A 19,669-nucleotide genomic window follows, 5' to 3' on the forward strand; every position below is an offset into this window, starting at 1 on the left:
AGGACCTCGGCCCAACACAAGACCCAACTCCATCAGAAGTTAAAGGACCTCATCGGCCAAACACAAGACCCAACTCAATCAGAAGTTAAAGGACCTCATCACCCCAACACAAGACCCAACTCAATCAGAAGTTATAGGACCTCATCGGCCCAACACAAGACCCAACTCAATCAGAAGTTATAGGACCTCATCGGCCCAACACAAGACCCAACTCAATCAGAAGTTAAAGGACCTCATCGGCCCAACACAAGACCCAACTCAATCAGAAGTTATAGGACCTCATCGGCCCAACACAAGACCCAACTCAATCAGAAGTTATAGGACCTCATCGGCCCAACACAAGACCCAACTCAATCAGAAGTTATAGGACCTCATCGGCCCAACACAAGACCCAACTCAATCAGAAGTTATAGGACCTCAAATTTTTGTTTACCACTTTTATTTTCCTATGTACAATGGAAACTAGGAGATGTAACATCACAGAGGGTTAAATAGTCATTTAGAAACAATATTATATACACATTATTTAAATCAGAGGGAACAGTGTGTCATGATCTATGTACATACAGATTGTGGTGCTCTTGGTGGCACGCTAGAATTAACTTGACAATGGAGAATGACCTGCTACTACTTTTACCTTTATATCAAAACAGAAGCATGGGGACATAACAGGGCGCGCGCAGGCACACCTCAAAACAGCAACATACAGCTCATTTGCATATCAGTGACCTTCAACCCTGAGAGGCTGATACTATTGGCTGGGAGTTCGACTATTATGTTAAAGCTGTACAGCTCCATATACGACACAGGTCATAAAAAAAAACAATTTAAAACCATGACAAGTGAGGTGATTAATTTCCTTTTGACACTAAATTATTGCAGCCTAGTTTAAACTAACTTCCGTTGAGATCTCTAAAGGATTTGGTTTCCACGGGTCTTATTCACAGCCTAGAAAAATGAGCTAATTCATCAACAACAACGTGGTACATTTACATATTCAATCATTGGTTCCTCAAGGGCACGTCTTCTTTTAAAAGGGAGGATCCGCATTTTAACATTTTCACTTTGACGTCAATGCAAACCGATGACTCTGGGAATATTTGACTAAAATGGAAGTCGGGACTAAAAAGGGGGCTACACTTTGTGTCTGTTTACTCAGACAAAAGGTTAAGCCACTTCTAAAAAGCATTCTCAGTTGAGACTTTTTAAATTTAAAAGTGCTTTTCAGTCCAGGAATAAGCTTCATCTGGGTCTGGGAAACCGCCCCCCGTCTGTCCAATCCATAAAAACCCGTCCTAAAGCCAAATAGATCAGACCAACCCTTGAGGTCAGTGTGATGATTATAAATAAAAACATTTAGCTGAAGCAAAGCTTAGCAGCACTAATCAGTATGTAAAGCACATCATTCATATAAAAACAGTATCGTCATCAGGTCAATATTTATATTCGTCAGGTTTAGGACAAATATATTCAAAACAAACACACCTTTGACATATTCTCAGATTGAATCAGAACATAATTTTGAAACAGCTCATGATTTAGGATTTTTAAAAACTCAATGTTATCCTAACATGCTGCTTTCGTTCTCCAGAGGGATTAGCTTTTGTTTGGGAGTTTATTAAAAGTAAGTTGTTGATATGCAAACACTGTTGTATTGTACTAACGCCCCTTCTAAAACAGGAGAACAATACAGCTGCCCTGCCAGACTGACAACTAACACAGCAGGAGACAGAATCATGAACTTGATACAAAACATCACAGGTCTGATATAGATTAAACACTAAAGGTCCATTTACAAAGACAATCCAGGGCCGTATATTTATAAAGCATCTCATAGTGGACCTGCTGATCTACTGTAGGATCAGTTCAGCCTTTCAGATCAGAACCAATAAGATGACATGGGGGGGATCTGATCCTAGATTATAATGAATAAGATTACATGGACATGGGGGGGGGGTCTGATCCTAGATTATAATGAATAAGATTACATGGACATGTGGGATCTGATCCTAGATCATAATGAATACGATTACATGGACATGTGGGATCTGATCCTAGATTATAATGAATACGATTACATGGACATGGGGGGGTCTGATCCTAGATCATAATGAATACGATTACATGGACATGTGGGATCTGATCCTAGATCATAATGAATACGATTACATGGACATGGGGGGGTCTGATCCTAGATTATAATGAATGAGATTACATGGACATTGGGGGGGGGGGGGGGGGAGGATCTGATCCTAGATCATAATGAACAAGATTACATGGACATGGGGGGGGATCTGATCCTAGATTATAATGAATACGATTACATGGACATGGGGGGGGGGGGGGGTCTGATCCTAGATTATAATGAATACGATTACATGGACATGGGGGGGGGGGGGATCTGATCCTAGATCATAATGAATACGTTTACATGGACATGGGGGGGGGGGGGGGATCTGATCCTAGATCATAATGAATACGATTACATGGACATGGGGGGGGGGGGGGGGGGGGATCTGATCCTAGATCATAATGAATACGATTACATGGACATGGGGGGGGGGGGGGATCTGATCCTAGATCATAATGAATACGATTACATGGACATGGGGGGGGGGATCTGATCCTAGATTATAATGAATACGATTACATGGACATGGGGGGGGATCTGATCCTAGATTATAATGAATACGATTACATGGACATGGGGGGGGGGGGTCTGATCCTAGATTATAATGAATAAGATTACATGGACATGGGGGGGGGGGTCTGATCCTAGATTATAATGAATAAGATTACATGGACATGGGGGGGGGGTCTGATCCTAGATTATAATGAATAAGATTACATGGACATGGGGGGGGGGGGGGGGGATCTGATCCTAGATCATAATGAATACGATTACATGGACATGGGGGGGGATCTGATCCTAGATTATAATGAATACGATTACATGGACATGGGGGGGGGATCTGATCCTAGATTATAATGAATACGATTACATGGACATGGGGGGGGGGGGGGGGGGGGGGGGGGGATCTGATCCTAGATCATAATGAATACGATTACATGGACATGGGGGGGGATCTGATCCTAGGTTATAATGAATACGATTACATGGACATGGGGGGGGGGGGGGGGATCTGATCCTAGATTATAATGAATAAGATTACGTGGACATGGGGCGGGGGGGGGGGGGGGGGGTCTGATCCTAGATTATAATGAATAAGATTACATGGACATGGGGGGGATCTGATCCTAGATTATAATGAATAAGATTACATGGACATGGGGGGGGGGTCTGATCCTAGATTATAATGAATAAGATTACATGGACATGGGGGGGGGGGGGGGATCTGATCCTAGATAATAATGAATACGATTACATGGACATGGGGGGGGATCTGATCCTAGATTATAATGAATACGATTACATGGACATGGGGGGGGGATCTGATCCTAGATTATAATGAATACGATTACATGGACATGGGGGGGGGGGGGATCTGATCCTAGATCATAATGAATACGATTACATGGACATGGGGGGGGATCTGATCCTAGGTTATAATGAATACGATTACATGGACATGGGGGGGGGGGGATCTGATCCTAGATTATAATGAATAAGATTACGTGGACATGGGGCGGGGGGGGGGGGGGGGGGGGTCTGATCCTAGATTATAATGAATAAGATTACATGGACATGGGGGGGATCTGATCCTAGATTATAATGAATAAGATTACATGGACATGGGGGGGGGGTCTGATCCTAGATTATAATGAATAAGATTACATGGACATGGGGGGGGGGGGGGGGGGATCTGATCCTAGATCATAATGAATACGATTACATGGACATGGGGGGGGATCTGATCCTAGATTATAATGAATACGATTACATGGACATGGGGGGGGGATCTGATCCTAGATTATAATGAATACGATTACATGGACATGGGGGGGGGGGGGATCTGATCCTAGATCATAATGAATACGATTACATGGACATGGGGGGGGATCTGATCCTAGGTTATAATGAATACGATTACATGGACATGGGGGGGGGGGGGGATCTGATCCTAGATTATAATGAATAAGATTACGTGGACATGGGGCGGGGGGGGGGGGGGTCTGATCCTAGATTATAATGAATAAGATTACATGGACATGGGGGGATCTGATCCTAGATTATAATGAATAAGATTACATGGCCATGGGGGGGGGGCGATCTGATCCTAGATTATAATTAATAAGATTACATGGACATGGGGGGGGGGGGGGGTCTGATCCTAGATCATAATGAATAAGATTACATGGACATGGGGGGGATCTGATCCTAGATTATAATGAATAAGATTACATGGACATGGGGGGGGGGGGGGGGGGGTCTGATCCTAGATTATAATTAATAAAATTACATGGACAGGGGGGGGGGGGGGGGGGGGTCTGATCCTAGATCATAATGAATAAGATTACATGGACATGGGGGGGATCTGATCCTAGATTATAATGAATAAGATTACATGGACATGGGGGGGGGGGGTCTGATCCTAGATCATAATGAATAAGCTTACATGGACATGGGGGGGATCTGATCCTAGATCAGCGCATCTACTCAGATGCTTTATGAATACAGGGCCAAAACACTAGCTACCTCATTACTGTAGAAGGCACAGATCCAGAGAGAGACCCGTCTGGTGTCAAATAGGTACCGTCTCGTTAAGGAACTACATACCCTACATTTTAAAACTACACACTGTCACATTTGTCACTGTCCCCTCCCCCCATCTGTAAACAGTATACCAACCGTTCTGAGCAGCGTCTGCCAAGGATGTAGTGGTAACTCAAGATTATTCTAGATTATTCTATTACTAATGCAGTGTAATACATCTGCCCTTCACAAAATAAAAAGGTGTTTGAACAATATTTCCTCTGTGGACTATATTTATACTGTAGTGTATGGTGTATTTATACTGCTACATCCCTGGAGCCTATTTCCAGTCCCCAGCACCACTGAAACAATGATACACAGAACACATGGTGGGGGAGGAGAGACATATCATTGACCCAGTTTGTCTTTAACTTATTTGTTTGTGTGGTGTGTGTCCTGTTGGATAGCGTCCCCATACAGTGTGTGTGTGTGTGTTTAGTGGTGTTCTGTTATCTGGGCCGGTGGTTGGCCAACAGGAAGTCCTTGTCTTTGCAGGTGAGGCAGAGTTTAAGGTTCCGGAGAGATCCGCCGGCGCAGAAGAACGCCCAGAGTCCCACGAGGAACACGATGATGTAGGTGGGAACCAGGCTGCCCACGTACTGAGGGTTCTGGAATGTCTAGGAGATAAATAACAAAGACTGATGAGTTATGGATCTCTGGGGAAATTCCTACAGAAGGTTCTGGTTCAGGAAACTCTGGGAGAAAAAAATACTGAGGGTTCTAGAACATCTGGGGAGAGACATGACAACAATGGCTGAGTTATTATGGATCTTTGGGGTCATTCATACGGAGGGTTCTAGAACGTCTGGGGAGAGACATGACAACAAAGGCGGAGTTAAGGACCTCTGGGGACATGTTTTGTCCCATTTGAAGTGCTGTCGTGAAGGATTTACCTCTGAGTATTTATTCATCAACCCATCAGTCAAGTCCACCTACTGCATGAACACATTGATCTACTGTATCTGTCTATCCACCCTTTCTGTCTCTTTTCTGACTTACCAGACAGGAGACGAGGAGGTGGCTGATGACGACCACAGCCAGAGACCACCAGTGTTGTTTCTCACAGGAATCAAAGAACACCACCCCCCAGAACATGTGGAGCAGGACGATGGCCATGGTCATGAAGGCTATAGGGAGACAGAGACAGAGTTAGCCTCAGGATGATGGCCATGAAGGCTATAGGGAGACAGAGACAGAGTTAGCCTCAGGACAATGGTCATGAAGGCTATAGGGAGACAGAGACAGAGTTAGCCTCAGGATGATGGTCATGAAGGCTATAGGGAGACAGAGACAGAGTTAGCCTCAGGATGATGGCCATGAAGGCTATAGGGAGACAGAGTTAGCCTCAGGACAATGGTCATGAAGGCTATAGGGAGACAGAGTTAGCCTCAGGATGATGGTCATGAAGGCTATAGGGAGACAGAGACAGAGTTAGCCTTAGGATGATGGTCATGAAGGCTATAGGGAGACAGAGACAGAGTTAGCCTCAGGATGATGGTCATGAAGGCTATAGGGAGACAGAGACAGAGTTAGCCTCAGGATGATGGTCATGAAGGCTATAGGGAGACAGAGACAGAGTTAGCCTCAGGATGATGGTCATGAAGGCTATAGGGAGACAGAGACAGAGTTAGCCTCAGGATGATGGTCATGAAGGCTATAGGGAGACAGAGACAGAGTTAGCCTCAGGATGATGGCCATGAAGGCTATAGGGAGACAGAGACAGAGTTAGCCTCAGGATGATGGTCATGAAGGCTATAGGGAGACAGAGACACGGAACCCAAACCGGCTGTACGCGTGCACCATCGTGCATAAATGTATTTTGTCCCTCCACACCAAACACGATCACAACACGCAGGTTAAAATATCAAAACAAACTCTGAAACAATTACGTTAATTTGGGGACAGGTCGAAAAGCATTAAACATTGATGGCAATTTAGCTAGCTAGCTTGCACTTGCTAACTAAGTTGTCTTATTTAGCTAGCTTGCTGTTGCTAGCCAATTTATCCTGGGATATAAACATTGAGTTGTTATTTTACCTGAAATGCACAAGGTCCTCTAATCCGACAATTAATCCACACATAAAACGGTCAACCGAATAATTTCTAGTCATCTCTCCTCCTTCCAGGCTTTTTCTTTTCTGGACTTTATATTGCGATTGGCAACTTTCATAAATTAGGTGCATTACCGCCACCGACCTCATTCGTCTTCAGTCACCCACGTTGGTATAACCAATGAGGAGATGGCACATGGGTACCTACTTCTATAAACCAATGAGGAGATGGGAGAGGCAGGACTAGCAGCGCGATCTACGTCACAAATAGAACGGACTTCTATTTTAGCCCTTGACAACGCAGACGCTCGTTGGCGCACGCGAGCAGTGTGGGTGAAATAATTGAATAATATATGCTCACCCACGAGATTGGTGTAGTCAGGGAATTAGGCAGTAATTGAGGCGTCACTACAGACCCGAGTTTGATCCCAGGCTGTGTCACAACCGGCCGTGACCAGGAGTCCCACAGGGCGGCGCACAATTGGCCCAGCGTCATCCGGGTTATGGGAGGGTTTAGCCAGGGGGCTTTACTTAGCTCATCGCGCTCTAGCGACTCCTTGTGGCGAGCTGGGCGCCTGAGGGCTGACTTCGGTCGTCAGTTGAACTGCGTTTCCTCCGACACATTGGTGCGGCTGGCTTCCGGGTTAAATGGGCGTGTATTAAGAAGCGCGGTTTGGTGGGTCATGTTTCGGAGGACACATGACTCGACCTTCGCCTCTCCCGAGCCCGTTGGGGAGTTGCAGCGATGACACAAGATCAAAATTGGATCTCATGAAATTAGGGAGGAAAAAGAAGGTAAAATAAAAAAAATAAAAAAAAATAAAAGACTGTCAGGAAAGTTAGTGAAATAAAACCTGTCTTCCTGTGTGGTTTCAGGTTAAGTACATTTTAAAACATGGCAGCCTCATACAGTACCTGAGGACAGGAAGAAGTGTTGGGAGTCTCCATGGATACCAATGGTGCCGGGGCCCACAGAATCGGCCAGGATATTGATCATTGAGAACGCGCCACTCATGAAGCCGAACCCCAGCCCAGACACTGGGGAGAACAGACAACAGAGACACTATCAGACACTGGGGAGAACAGACAAGAGACACTATCAGACACTGGGGAAAACAGACAACAGAGACACTATCAGACACTGGGGAGAACAGACAACAGAGATACTATCAGACACTGGGGAGAACAGACAACAGAGATACTATCAGACACTGGGGAGAACAGACAAGAGACACTATCAGACACTGGGGAAAACAGACAACAGAGACACTATCAGACACTGGGGAAAACAGACAACAGAGACACTATCAGACACTGGGGAGAACATACAACAGAGACACTATCAGACACTGGGGAGAACAGACAACAGAGACACTATCAGACACTGGGGAGAACAGACAACAGAGACACTATCAGACACTGGGGAAAACAGACAACAGAGACACTATCAGACACTGGGGAGAACAGACAACAGAGATACTATCAGACACTGGGGAGAACAGACAACAGAGATACTATCAGACACTGGGGAGAACAGACAACAGAGATACTATCAGACACTGGGGAGAACAGACAACAGAGATACTATCAGACACTGGGGAGAACATACAACAGAGATACTATCAGACACTGGGGAGAACATACAACAGAGACACTATCAGACACTGGGGAGAACATACAACAGAGACACTATCAGACACTGGGGAAAACAGAGACACTATCAGACACTGGGGAAAACAGACAGAGACACTATCAGACACTGGGGAGAACATACAACAGAGACACTATCAGACACTGGGGAAAACAGACAGAGACACTATCAGACACTGGGGAAAACAGAGACACTATCAGACACTGGGGAAAACAGACAGAGACACTATCAGACACTGGGGAAAACAGAGACACTATCAGACACTGGGGAAAACAGACAGAGACACTATCAGACACTGGGGAAAACAGAGACACTATCAGACACTGGGGAAAACAGAGACACTATCAGACACTGGGGAAAACAGAGACACTATCAGACACTGGGGAGAACAGACAACAGAGACACTATCAGACACTGGGGAGAACAGACAGAGACACTATCAGACACTGGGGAAACAGACAACAGGGAAAGATGTAATGGCTATATGGTCTAAAATAACAGCTATGAGGGTTTTATTGTAATGTAATATGAACCATGATAACTGCTACCACAGAGGGAAAGCTAATATCCTCCCTCTGCTTCTATTCATAATCTCTAATATCTTCCATCTGCTTCTATTCATAATCTCTAATATCTTCCATCTGCTTCTATTCATAATCTCTAATATCTTCCACCTGCTTCTATTCATAATCTCTAATATCTTCCATCTGCTTCTATTCATAATCTCTAATATCTTCCATCTGCCTCTATTCATAATGTTATGAGGTAATCAGTCTTCCTCCACATACCATAGACTAGTTGCTATTCATAATGTTATGAGGTAAGGTCTTCCTCCACATACCATAGACTAGTTGCTATTCATAATGTTATGAGGTAAGGTCTTCCTCCACATACCATAGACTAGTTGCTATTCATAATGTTATGAGGTAATCAGTCTTCCTCCACATACCATAGACTAGTTGCTATTCATAATGTTATGAGGTAATTAGTCTTCCTCCACATACCATAGACTAGTTGCTATTCATAATGTTATGAGGTAAGGTCTTCCTCCACATACCATAGACTAGTTGCTATTCATAATGTTATGAGGTAATCAGTCTTCCTCCACATACCATAGACTAGTTGCTATTCATAATGTTATGAGGTAATCAGTCTTCCTCCACATACCATAGACTAGTTGCTATTCATAATGTTATGAGGTAATCAGTCTTCCTCCACATACCATAGACTAGTTGCTATTCATAATGTTATGAGGTAAGGTCTTCCTCCACATACCATAGACTAGTTGCTATTCATAATGTTATGAGGTAAGGTCTTCCTCCACATACCATAGACTAGTTGCTATTCATAATGTTATGAGGTAAGGTCTTCCTCCACATACCATAGACTAGTTGCTATTCATAATGTTATGAGGTAATCAGTCTTCCTCCACATACCATAGGCTAGTTGCTATTCATAATGTTATGAGGTAAGGTCTTCCTCCACATACCATAGACTAGTTGCTATTCATAATGTTATGAGGTAAGGTCTTCCTCCACATACCATAGGCTAGTTGCTATTCATAATGTTATGAGGTAATCAGTCTTCCTCCACATACCATAGGCTAGTTGGCGTATGGAGATCGGCATGGTTTCCTCTGCACTCAACATGAGCAAGCCTTCGTTTGCCTTCCTGCAAAACAAAGAAATAGCACAACAATCAAACTACAGTATCATCAAATATAGTAGCACCAAACCCAACCCTTAAATTATACTACAGTTTCCACGTTTCTTTAACACTAAAAACAAAGAAAACAGTCAAACGATCACCAAACCCCAGTGTCCATCCATCTACCATTAAGTGTCCCAAGTCTCTCTTACAACAAAAGCTATGAAAACAGCCAGAACCTGTCAGCTACTGGAATATACAGAGCCTTCAGAAAGTCTTCATACCCCTTGACTCATTCCACATTTGGTTGTGTTACAGCCTGAATTCAAAATTGATTAAATAGATTCTCACCCATCTACACACATAATACCCCAAAACGACAAAGTGAAAAACATGTTTCTAGAAATATTTGCAAATGTATAGAAAATTAAAATGCAGAAATATCTCATTTACATAAGTATTCACACCCCAATACTTTGTAGAAGTCAATACTTTGTAGAAGCACCTTTGGCAGTGATTTACAGCTGTGAGTCTTTCTGGGTGAGTCTCTTATTTATTTCACCTTTATTTAACCAGGTAGGCTAGTTGAGAACAAGTTCTCATTTACAACTGCGACTCATTTTCAGTTCTCTCCTATTACAGCCATTAAACTCCGTAACTGTTTTAAAGTCACCATTGGCCTCATGGTGAAATCCCTGAGTGGTTTCTTTCCTCTCTGGCAACTGAGTTAGGAAGGACACCTGTATCTTTGTAGTGACTGGGTGCACATCCAAAGTGTAATTAATAACTTCAACATGCTCAAAGTGATACTTAACGTCTGCTTTTTTATTTTATTTACCCATCTACCAATAGGTTCCCTTTTTTGTGAGGCATTGTAAAATCTCCCTGGTCTTTGTGGTTGAATCTGTGTTTGAAATTCACTGCTCAACTGAAGGACCGTACAGATAATGGTATGTGTTACAGAGATGAGGTAGTCATTCAAACATCATGTTAAACACTATTCTTGCACACAGTGAGTCAATGCAACTTATTTAAACCCATTTTTACTCCTAAACCTATTTAGGTTTGCCATAACAAAGGGTTTGAATACTTATTGACTCAAGACATTTCAGCTTTTCATATTTAATTTGTAAAAAATTTGAAAAACAATTCCATTTTGAAATGAGGTATTGTATGTAGACCTGTGGACATGGCTAACGTAGAGATGCAGTCTTAAGGGCAAATATTGAGGAGGATGCAGAAGGTTGTGGTGCAAAGGTGTGATAGCCAGCAATTCATATTTACAACACAAACAGGTAGACAATAGACTTCTCAAACTAAATAAACGGGCTTACCCTGTAGCTTCCATAGCTCTTATCGGTAGAGGGTGGATCTGGCTCAAGCAGCCTCCCTAATCTACCCAGAAATCCCAAAACTGGCACTTATATCCTCTAGCCCCCCACTGGACCATGCCCATGTCCAATGACAAGTAAGCACATAACTGGCAAACAAAATGTAAATCTACCCAATTACTACATCCCGTCTAAAACAGACGTGACCACTTCCATGTACACTTTAAAAATTGGGCACACGCTAAACATCAATCATGAATTCTTACATGAACGAATGACGGAAACCCAGTAAACATATAGTGGTGCGAGCTCACCTTGGCACTCCTGCTCCACAAATCAAATGACACAGACAAGACAGGACACACAGAGCTCCGACACAACGTGGGAAGTCTGAATAAAGGCAAGCATTAACAGAATGCAACAAACACAGAGTCTCGAACACGTGAGCGTTACGATGATTCTGTGTACCGAAACGTTTCACTCTGGTTGGCTAGAGGCAGGAAAATAACCGCCTTTATGTGTGGAAACGATTTTCCCAAAATACCTTTCAAACACTTTCTTACCGGACTGGGTATGATGGATAAACAGTAGTTTACTGCTAACACAGGAGCTATAGAATAATATAGCCGTGCAGTATAATGCTAACTGCTAACACAGGAGCTATAGAATAATATAGTGCTGCAGTATAATGCTAACTGCTAACACAGGAGCTATAGAATAATATAGCCGTGCAGTATAATGCTACCTGCTAAGACAGGAGCTATAGAATAATATAGTGCTGCAGTATAATGCTAACTGCTAACACAGGAGCTATAGAATAATATAGCCGTGCAGTATAATGCTAACTGCTAACACAGGAGCTATAGAATAATATAGCCATGCAGTATAATGCTAACTGCTAACACAGGAGCTATAGAATAATAGTGCTGCAGTATAATGCTAACTGCTAACACAGGAGCTATAGAATAATATAGCCGTGCAGTATAATGCTAACTGCTAACACAGGAGCTATAGAATAATATAGTGCTGCAGTATAATGCTAACTGCTAACACAGGAGCTATAGAATAATATAGTGCTGCAGTATAATGCTAACTGCTAACACAGGAGCTATAGAATAATATAGCCGTGCAGTATAATGCTAACTGCTAACACAGGAGCTATAGAATAATATAGTGCTGCAGTATAATGCTAACTGCTAACACAGGAGCTATAGAATAATATAGCCGTGCAGTATAATGCTACCTGCTAAGACAGGAGCTATAGAATAATATAGTGCTGCAGTATAATGCTAACTGCTAACACAGGAGCTATAGAATAATAAAGCCGTGCAGTATAATGCTAACTGCTAACACAGGAGCTATAGTATAATATAGCCGTGCAGTATAATGCTAACTGCTAACACAAGAGCTATAGAATAATATAGTGCTGCAGTTTAATGCTAACTGCTAACACAGGAGCTATAGAATAATATAGTGCTGCAGTATAATGCTAACTGCTAACACAGGAGCTATAGAATAATATAGCTGTGCAGTATAATGCTAACTGCTAACACAGGAGCTATAGAATAATATAGTGCTGCAGTATAATGCTAACTGCTAACACAGGAGCTATAGAATAATATAGCCGTGCAGTATAATGCTAACTGCTAACACAGGAGCTATAGAATAATATAGCCATGCAGTATAATGCTAACTGCTAACACAGGAGCTATAGAATAATAGTGCTGCAGTATAATGCTAACTGCTAACACAGGAGCTATAGAATAATATTGCTCGTGCAGTATAATGCTAACTGCTAACACAGGAGCTATAGAATAATATAGTGCTGCAGTATAATGCTAACTGCTAACACAGGAGCTATAGAATAATATAGCCGTGCAGTATAATGCTAACTGCTAACACAGGAGCTATAGAATAATATAGCCGTGCAGTATAATGCTAACTACTAACACAGGAGCTATAGAATAATATAGCCGTGCTGCAGTATAATGCTAACTGCTAACACAGGAGCTATAGAATAATATAGTGCTGCAGTATAATGCTAACTGCTAACACAAGAGCTATAGAATAATATAGTGCTGCAGTATAATGCTAACTGCTAACACAGGAGCTATAGAATAATATAGTGCTGCAGTATAATGCTAACTGCTAACACAGGATCTATAGAATAATATAGCCGTGCTGCAGTATAATGCTAACTGCTAACACAGGAGCTATAGGATAATATAGTGCTGCAGTATAATGCTAACTGCTAACACAGGAGCTATAGAATAATATAGTGCTGCAGTATAATGCTAACTGCTAACACAGGAGCTATAGAATAATATAGTGCTGCAGTATAATGCTAACTGCTAACACAGGATCTATAGAATAATATAGCCGTGCTGCAGTATAATGCTAACTGCTAACACAGGAGCTATAGGATAATATAGTGCTGCAGTATAATGCTAACTGCTAACACAGGAGCTATAGAATAATATAGTGCTGCAGTATAATGCTAACTGCTAACACAGGAGCTATAGAATAATATAGTGCTGCAGTATAATGCTAACTGCTAACACAAGAGCTATAGAATAATATAGTGCTGCAGTATAATGCTAACTGCTAACACAGGAGCTATAGAATAATATAGTGCTGCAGTATAATGCTAACTGCTAACACAGGAGCTATAGAATAATATAGTGCTGCAGTATAATGCTAACTGCTAACACAGGAGCTATAGAATAATATAGCCGTGCAGTATAATGCTAACTACTAACACAGGAGCTATAGAATAATATAGCCGTGCTGCAGTATAATGCTAACTGCTAACACAGGAGCTATAGGATAATATAGTGCTGCAGTATAATGCTAACTGCTAACACAGGAGCTATAGAATAATATAGTGCTGCAGTATAATGCTAACTGCTAACACAGGAGCTATAGAATAATATAGTGCTGCAGTATAATGCTAACTGCTAACACAGGAGCTATAGGATAATATAGTGCTGCAGTATAATGCTAACTGCTAACACAGGAGCTATAGAATAATATAGTGCTGCAGTATAATGCTAACTGCTAACACAGGAGCTATAGAATAATATAGTGCTGCAGTATAATGCTAACTGCTAACACAGGAGCTATAGAATAATATAGCCGTGCAGTATAATGCTAACTACTAACACAGGAGCTATAGAATAATATAGCCGTGCTGCAGTATAATGCTAACTGCTAACACAGGAGCTATAGGATAATATAGTGCTGCAGTATAATGCTAACTGCTAACACAGGAGCTATAGAATAATATAGTGCTGCAGTATAATGCTAACTGCTAACACAGGAGCTATAGAATAATATAGTGCTGCAGTATAATGCTAACTGCTAACACAGGAGCTATAGGATAATATAGTGCTGCAGTATAATGCTAACTGCTAACACAGGAGCTATAGAATAATATAGTGCTGCAGTATAATGCTAACTGCTAACACAGGAGCTATAGTATAATATAGCCGTGCAGTATAATGCTAACTGCTAACACAAGAGCTATAGAATAATATAGTGCTGCAGTATAATGCTAACTGCTAACACAGGAGCTATAGAATAATATAGTGCTGCAGTATAATGCTAACTGCTAACACAGGAGCTATAGAATAATATAGCCGTGCAGTATAATGCTAACTGCTAACACAGGAGCTATAGAATAATATAGTGCTGCAGTATAATGCTAACTGCTAACACAGGAGCTATAGAATAATATAGCCGTGCAGTATAATGCTAACTGCTAACACAGGAGCTATAGAATAATATAGCCATGCAGTATAATGCTAACTGCTAACACAGGAGCTATAGAATAATAGTGCTGCAGTATAATGCTAACTGCTAACACAGGAGCTATAGAATAATATAGCCGTGCAGTATAATGCTAACTGCTAACACAGGAGCTATAGTATAATATAGCCGTGCAGTATAATGCTAACTGCTAACACAAGAGCTATAGAATAATATAGTGCTGCAGTATAATGCTAACTGCTAACACAGGAGCTATAGAATAATATAGTGCTGCAGTATAATGCTAACTGCTAACACAGGAGCTATAGAATAATATAGCCGTGCAGTATAATGCTAACTGCTAACACAGGAGCTATAGAATAATATAGTGCTGCAGTATAATGCTAACTGCTAACACAGGAGCTATAGAATAATATAGCCGTGCAGTATAATGCTAACTACTAACACAGGAGCTATAGAATAATATAGTGCTGCAGTATAATGCTAACTGCTAACACAGGAGCTATAGAATAATATAGTGCTGCAGTATAATGCTAACTGCTAACACAAGAGCTATAGAATAATATAGTGCTGCAGTATAATGCTAACTGCTAACACAGGAGCTATAGAATAATATAGCCGTGCTGCAGTATAATGCTAACTGCTAACACAGGAGCTATAGAATAATATAGTGCTGCAGTATAATGCTAACTGCTAACACAGGAGCTATAGAATAATATAGTGCTGCAGTATAATGCTAACTGCTAACACAAGAGCTATAGAATAATATAGTGCTGCAGTATAATGCTAACTGCTAACACAGGAGCTATAGAATAATATAGTGCTGCAGTATAATGCTAACTGCTAACACAGGAGCTATAGAATAATATAGTGCTGCAGTATAATGCTAACTGCTAACACAGGAGCTATAGAATAATATAGCCGTGCAGTATAATGCTAACTGCTAACACAGGAGCTATAGAATAATATAGCCGTGCAGTATAATGCTAACTGCTAACACAGGAGCTATAGAATAATATAGTGCTGCAGTATAATGCTAACTGCTAACACAGGAGCTATAGAATAATATAGTGCTGCAGTATAATGCTAACTGCTAACACAGGAGCTATAGAATAATATAGCCGTGCAGTATAATGCTAACTGCTAACACAGGAGCTATAGAATAATATAGTGCTGCAGTATAATGCTAACTGCTAACACAGGAGCTATAGAATAATATAGCCGTGCAGTATAATGCTACCTGCTAAGACAGGAGCTATAGAATAATATAGTGCTGCAGTATAATGCTAACTGCTAACACAGGAGCTATAGAATAGTATAGCCGTGCAGTATAATGCTAACTGCTAACACAGGAGCTATAGAATAATATAGCCATGCAGTATAATGCTAACTGCTAACACAGGAGCTATAGAATAATAGTGCTGCAGTATAATGCTAACTGCTAACACAGGAGCTATAGAATAATATAGCCGTGCAGTTTAATGCTAACTGCTAACACAGGAGCTATAGAATAATATAGTGCTGCAGTATAATGCTAACTGCTAACACAGGAGCTATAGAATAATATAGCCGTGCAGTATAATGCTAACTGCTAACACAGGAGCTATAGAATAATATAGCCGTGCAGTATAATGCTAACTACTAACACAGGAGCTATAGAATAATATAGCCGTGCTGCAGTATAATGCTAACTGCTAACACAGGAGCTATAGGATAATATAGTGCTGCAGTATAATGCTAACTGCTAACACAGGAGCTATAGAATAATATAGTGCTGCAGTATAATGCTAACTGCTAACACAGGAGCTATAGAATAATATAGTGCTGCAGTATAATGCTAACTGCTAACACAAGAGCTATAGAATAATATAGTGCTGCAGTATAATGCTAACTGCTAACACAGGAGCTATAGAATAATATAGTGCTGCAGTATAATGCTAACTGCTAACACAGGAGCTATAGAATAATATAGTGCTGCAGTATAATGCTAACTGCTAACACAGGAGCTATAGAATAATATAGCCGTGCAGTATAATGCTAACTACTAACACAGGAGCTATAGAATAATATAGCCGTGCTGCAGTATAATGCTAACTGCTAACACAGGAGCTATAGGATAATATAGTGCTGCAGTATAATGCTAACTGCTAACACAGGAGCTATAGAATAATATAGTGCTGCAGTATAATGCTAACTGCTAACCCAGGAGCTATAGAATAATATAGTGCTGTAGTATAATGCTAACTGCTAACACAGGAGCTATAGAATAATATAGCCATGCAGGATAATACTTCTAGGAAGAAATGGCAGAATGCATAAGGGAAATGGGCCCTATATTAAAATAGCGTGTTCTAACAGAAGTTTAGTGTGCGCATTCGGGACGAGTGGGGCATAAATCCACATCTCCACAAGGCCAGTGACAAATAATATAAATGTTATCCATTTTAAAACAAAATGTGGAATAATTCAAAAAGGGTGTGAATACTTTCTGAACGCACTGATATTCCTCTCAACAATATACTTCTTCTCTGTTACAGTCTGGATAAACCCCGGAGGGATACAAGACCAGAGTGTAGAGCAGCAGCAGTGCTGAGCTGGTCATGGGATAGGCTTACTACTCGCCACACCTGGGTTCAAATACTTTATCTGGGTTTGATTGAGCTTGTCGGGCTTAAATTGACCAATAGATGACCTTAAAAACTGCCATCGCTGACTATGCAAGCACTCCACACAGGCTAAAGCAAACGTCTACTAGTTTTTGAGCCCAGGTCTGTTACTTACTTCAGCAGCTTGTAGTAGCCAAAGCGGAAAGTCTCTTGCAGCAGCACGGAGAGCACCACCCCGAATATGAGCAGTCCTTTCTGCTGGGAGGAACTCTCTTTGTTGCTGATCTGAACTGTGATGAACCACACAAGTGAAGACAGCAGCAGAGAACACAACCAGAAGAACGCCCTGGGGGAGAGAAAAAAAACACGAGTTTAACACAAGGTATAAAAACCCAAACAAAACCAGGTTCGTCACACACACAGACACACACTGAAATGGCCAGAGTTTAGGATTGGATTAACTTGTCTCCAAATAGTATGTCTTAGACACATAGTACTACTGTATACAAAATAGACACTGGTCAATACACACTCAACATAATACATACGTAGCAAGGTACCCGTCATACACTTCTCATATAGCCACATACATAATATTTGGCGAACTATCTTGTCTGGGCTCATTAGCACACATTAATTACTGTACAATAAAACATTCTACGGGTGCTCCACAAGATGTTAAAGAAAAACAGTGCATGTGCGACTATTTAGGTTTAGTGCTGGGCTGGTACAAAACATTGCGCGACCAGTAGCTCTCCAACTAACAGTGGTTTGTGTTTAACATTTGCAGACACTTAAGAGTCAATAATTCTAATACAGCAAAAGAACATGTCCGAAAATGTGTGACCAACAAGGGGGTTTGTTTGTGACTTAGCATTAGCCTTTGGGCTAGCTAGTTATCGGTTATGGCTAACTGCTGTTAGCTAGAAGGCTACACGATGGTTTGCTTGCTATCTATTTATTTCGTTAACGTTACGCTAGCTACTTACCCAGCGATAAGAAATATCACTCGGAGTGGGTCCCTGGCAATAGTAAACAAGAACAGTGCAATGGCAGGGCCGAAAGCGATGAATGTACACCCGAAGAACACAGATGCAGTCATTTTGGGGCTTGGTCCGACTTCGACTCAAGTTAGCCTGTTAACAAAACCTCCACCGCAAGGCCCTTCTCTTAAATGGCTGAAAAAGTGTATCTTTCCGAGAGCTTGGATGCTTTTTTACAACTGAAGTAAGCCTGACGCTATCTAAATAATCTCATTGTCGTGTATTTTATCGTGGGTTCCTTGATGCTACAGTATCGCTTCCTGTTCTAATTGTTTGCAGACACGTGACCACAAGAGCAAAGATATTCGACGAACGAAAAAAGTTCCCGCATAGCCAATATTCAGCGGTTACATTCAGACAATGATAAATGATTTCAGACAAGAAGATGCAACTACATTCAAAATATAGCTATTCATACGTTAGTTGTATACGTGTGATTTATGAAAATAGTATTATTTATGTCTGTGCCACTAACGAATTTAGAGAAATAAATAAGTCGGCTTTCTCGTTTCCTCACTATCTTTGACTCAAAACTTAATTTTCCAACAGCGACATCTACAGTCTTCATAAGGCATTACTTTCTGAGATAGTATTAACCAATGTCATCAATCCACTCTCAAATCAAATTGCATTTTGTCACATGCGCAGAATACAGCAGGTGTAGACCTTACCATGAAATGCTTACTTACAAGCCCTTAACCAACAATGCAGTTTTATCAAGTTGGGTGGGTTTCTTTGTCAAATTGTAGGCTTATCGTGTGTATTTAAATACAAATATTTGATGATTTTTTTTGAACAGCTGTTTGACCAACATTTTACAGCAGAGGTCACTATTTGTTCTCTACCAGATAAAGACTG

General features: G+C 41.3%; 1 protein-coding gene across 1 annotated transcript; it reads right to left on the minus strand.

The window, feature by feature from the left end:
• Window positions 1-4,439: 4,439 nt before the first annotated feature.
• On the minus strand, window positions 4,440-19,106 carry LOC129834149 (gamma-secretase subunit Aph-1b). Its single transcript, XM_055898887.1, has 6 exons — window positions 18,758-19,106; window positions 17,944-18,114; window positions 10,014-10,087; window positions 7,681-7,803; window positions 5,714-5,841; window positions 4,440-5,331 (listed from the first exon to the last, which is right to left on the minus strand). The coding sequence occupies exons 1-6, from the start codon at window positions 18,868-18,870 to the stop codon at window positions 5,164-5,166; spliced, it is 777 nt and encodes a 258-aa protein (XP_055754862.1). The 5' UTR covers window positions 18,871-19,106; the 3' UTR covers window positions 4,440-5,163.
• Window positions 19,107-19,669: the final 563 nt, after the last annotated feature.

This window comes from Salvelinus fontinalis, chromosome 35, assembly GCF_029448725.1.
Source record: "Salvelinus fontinalis isolate EN_2023a chromosome 35, ASM2944872v1, whole genome shotgun sequence".
NCBI lineage: Eukaryota > Metazoa > Chordata > Actinopteri > Salmoniformes > Salmonidae > Salvelinus > Salvelinus fontinalis.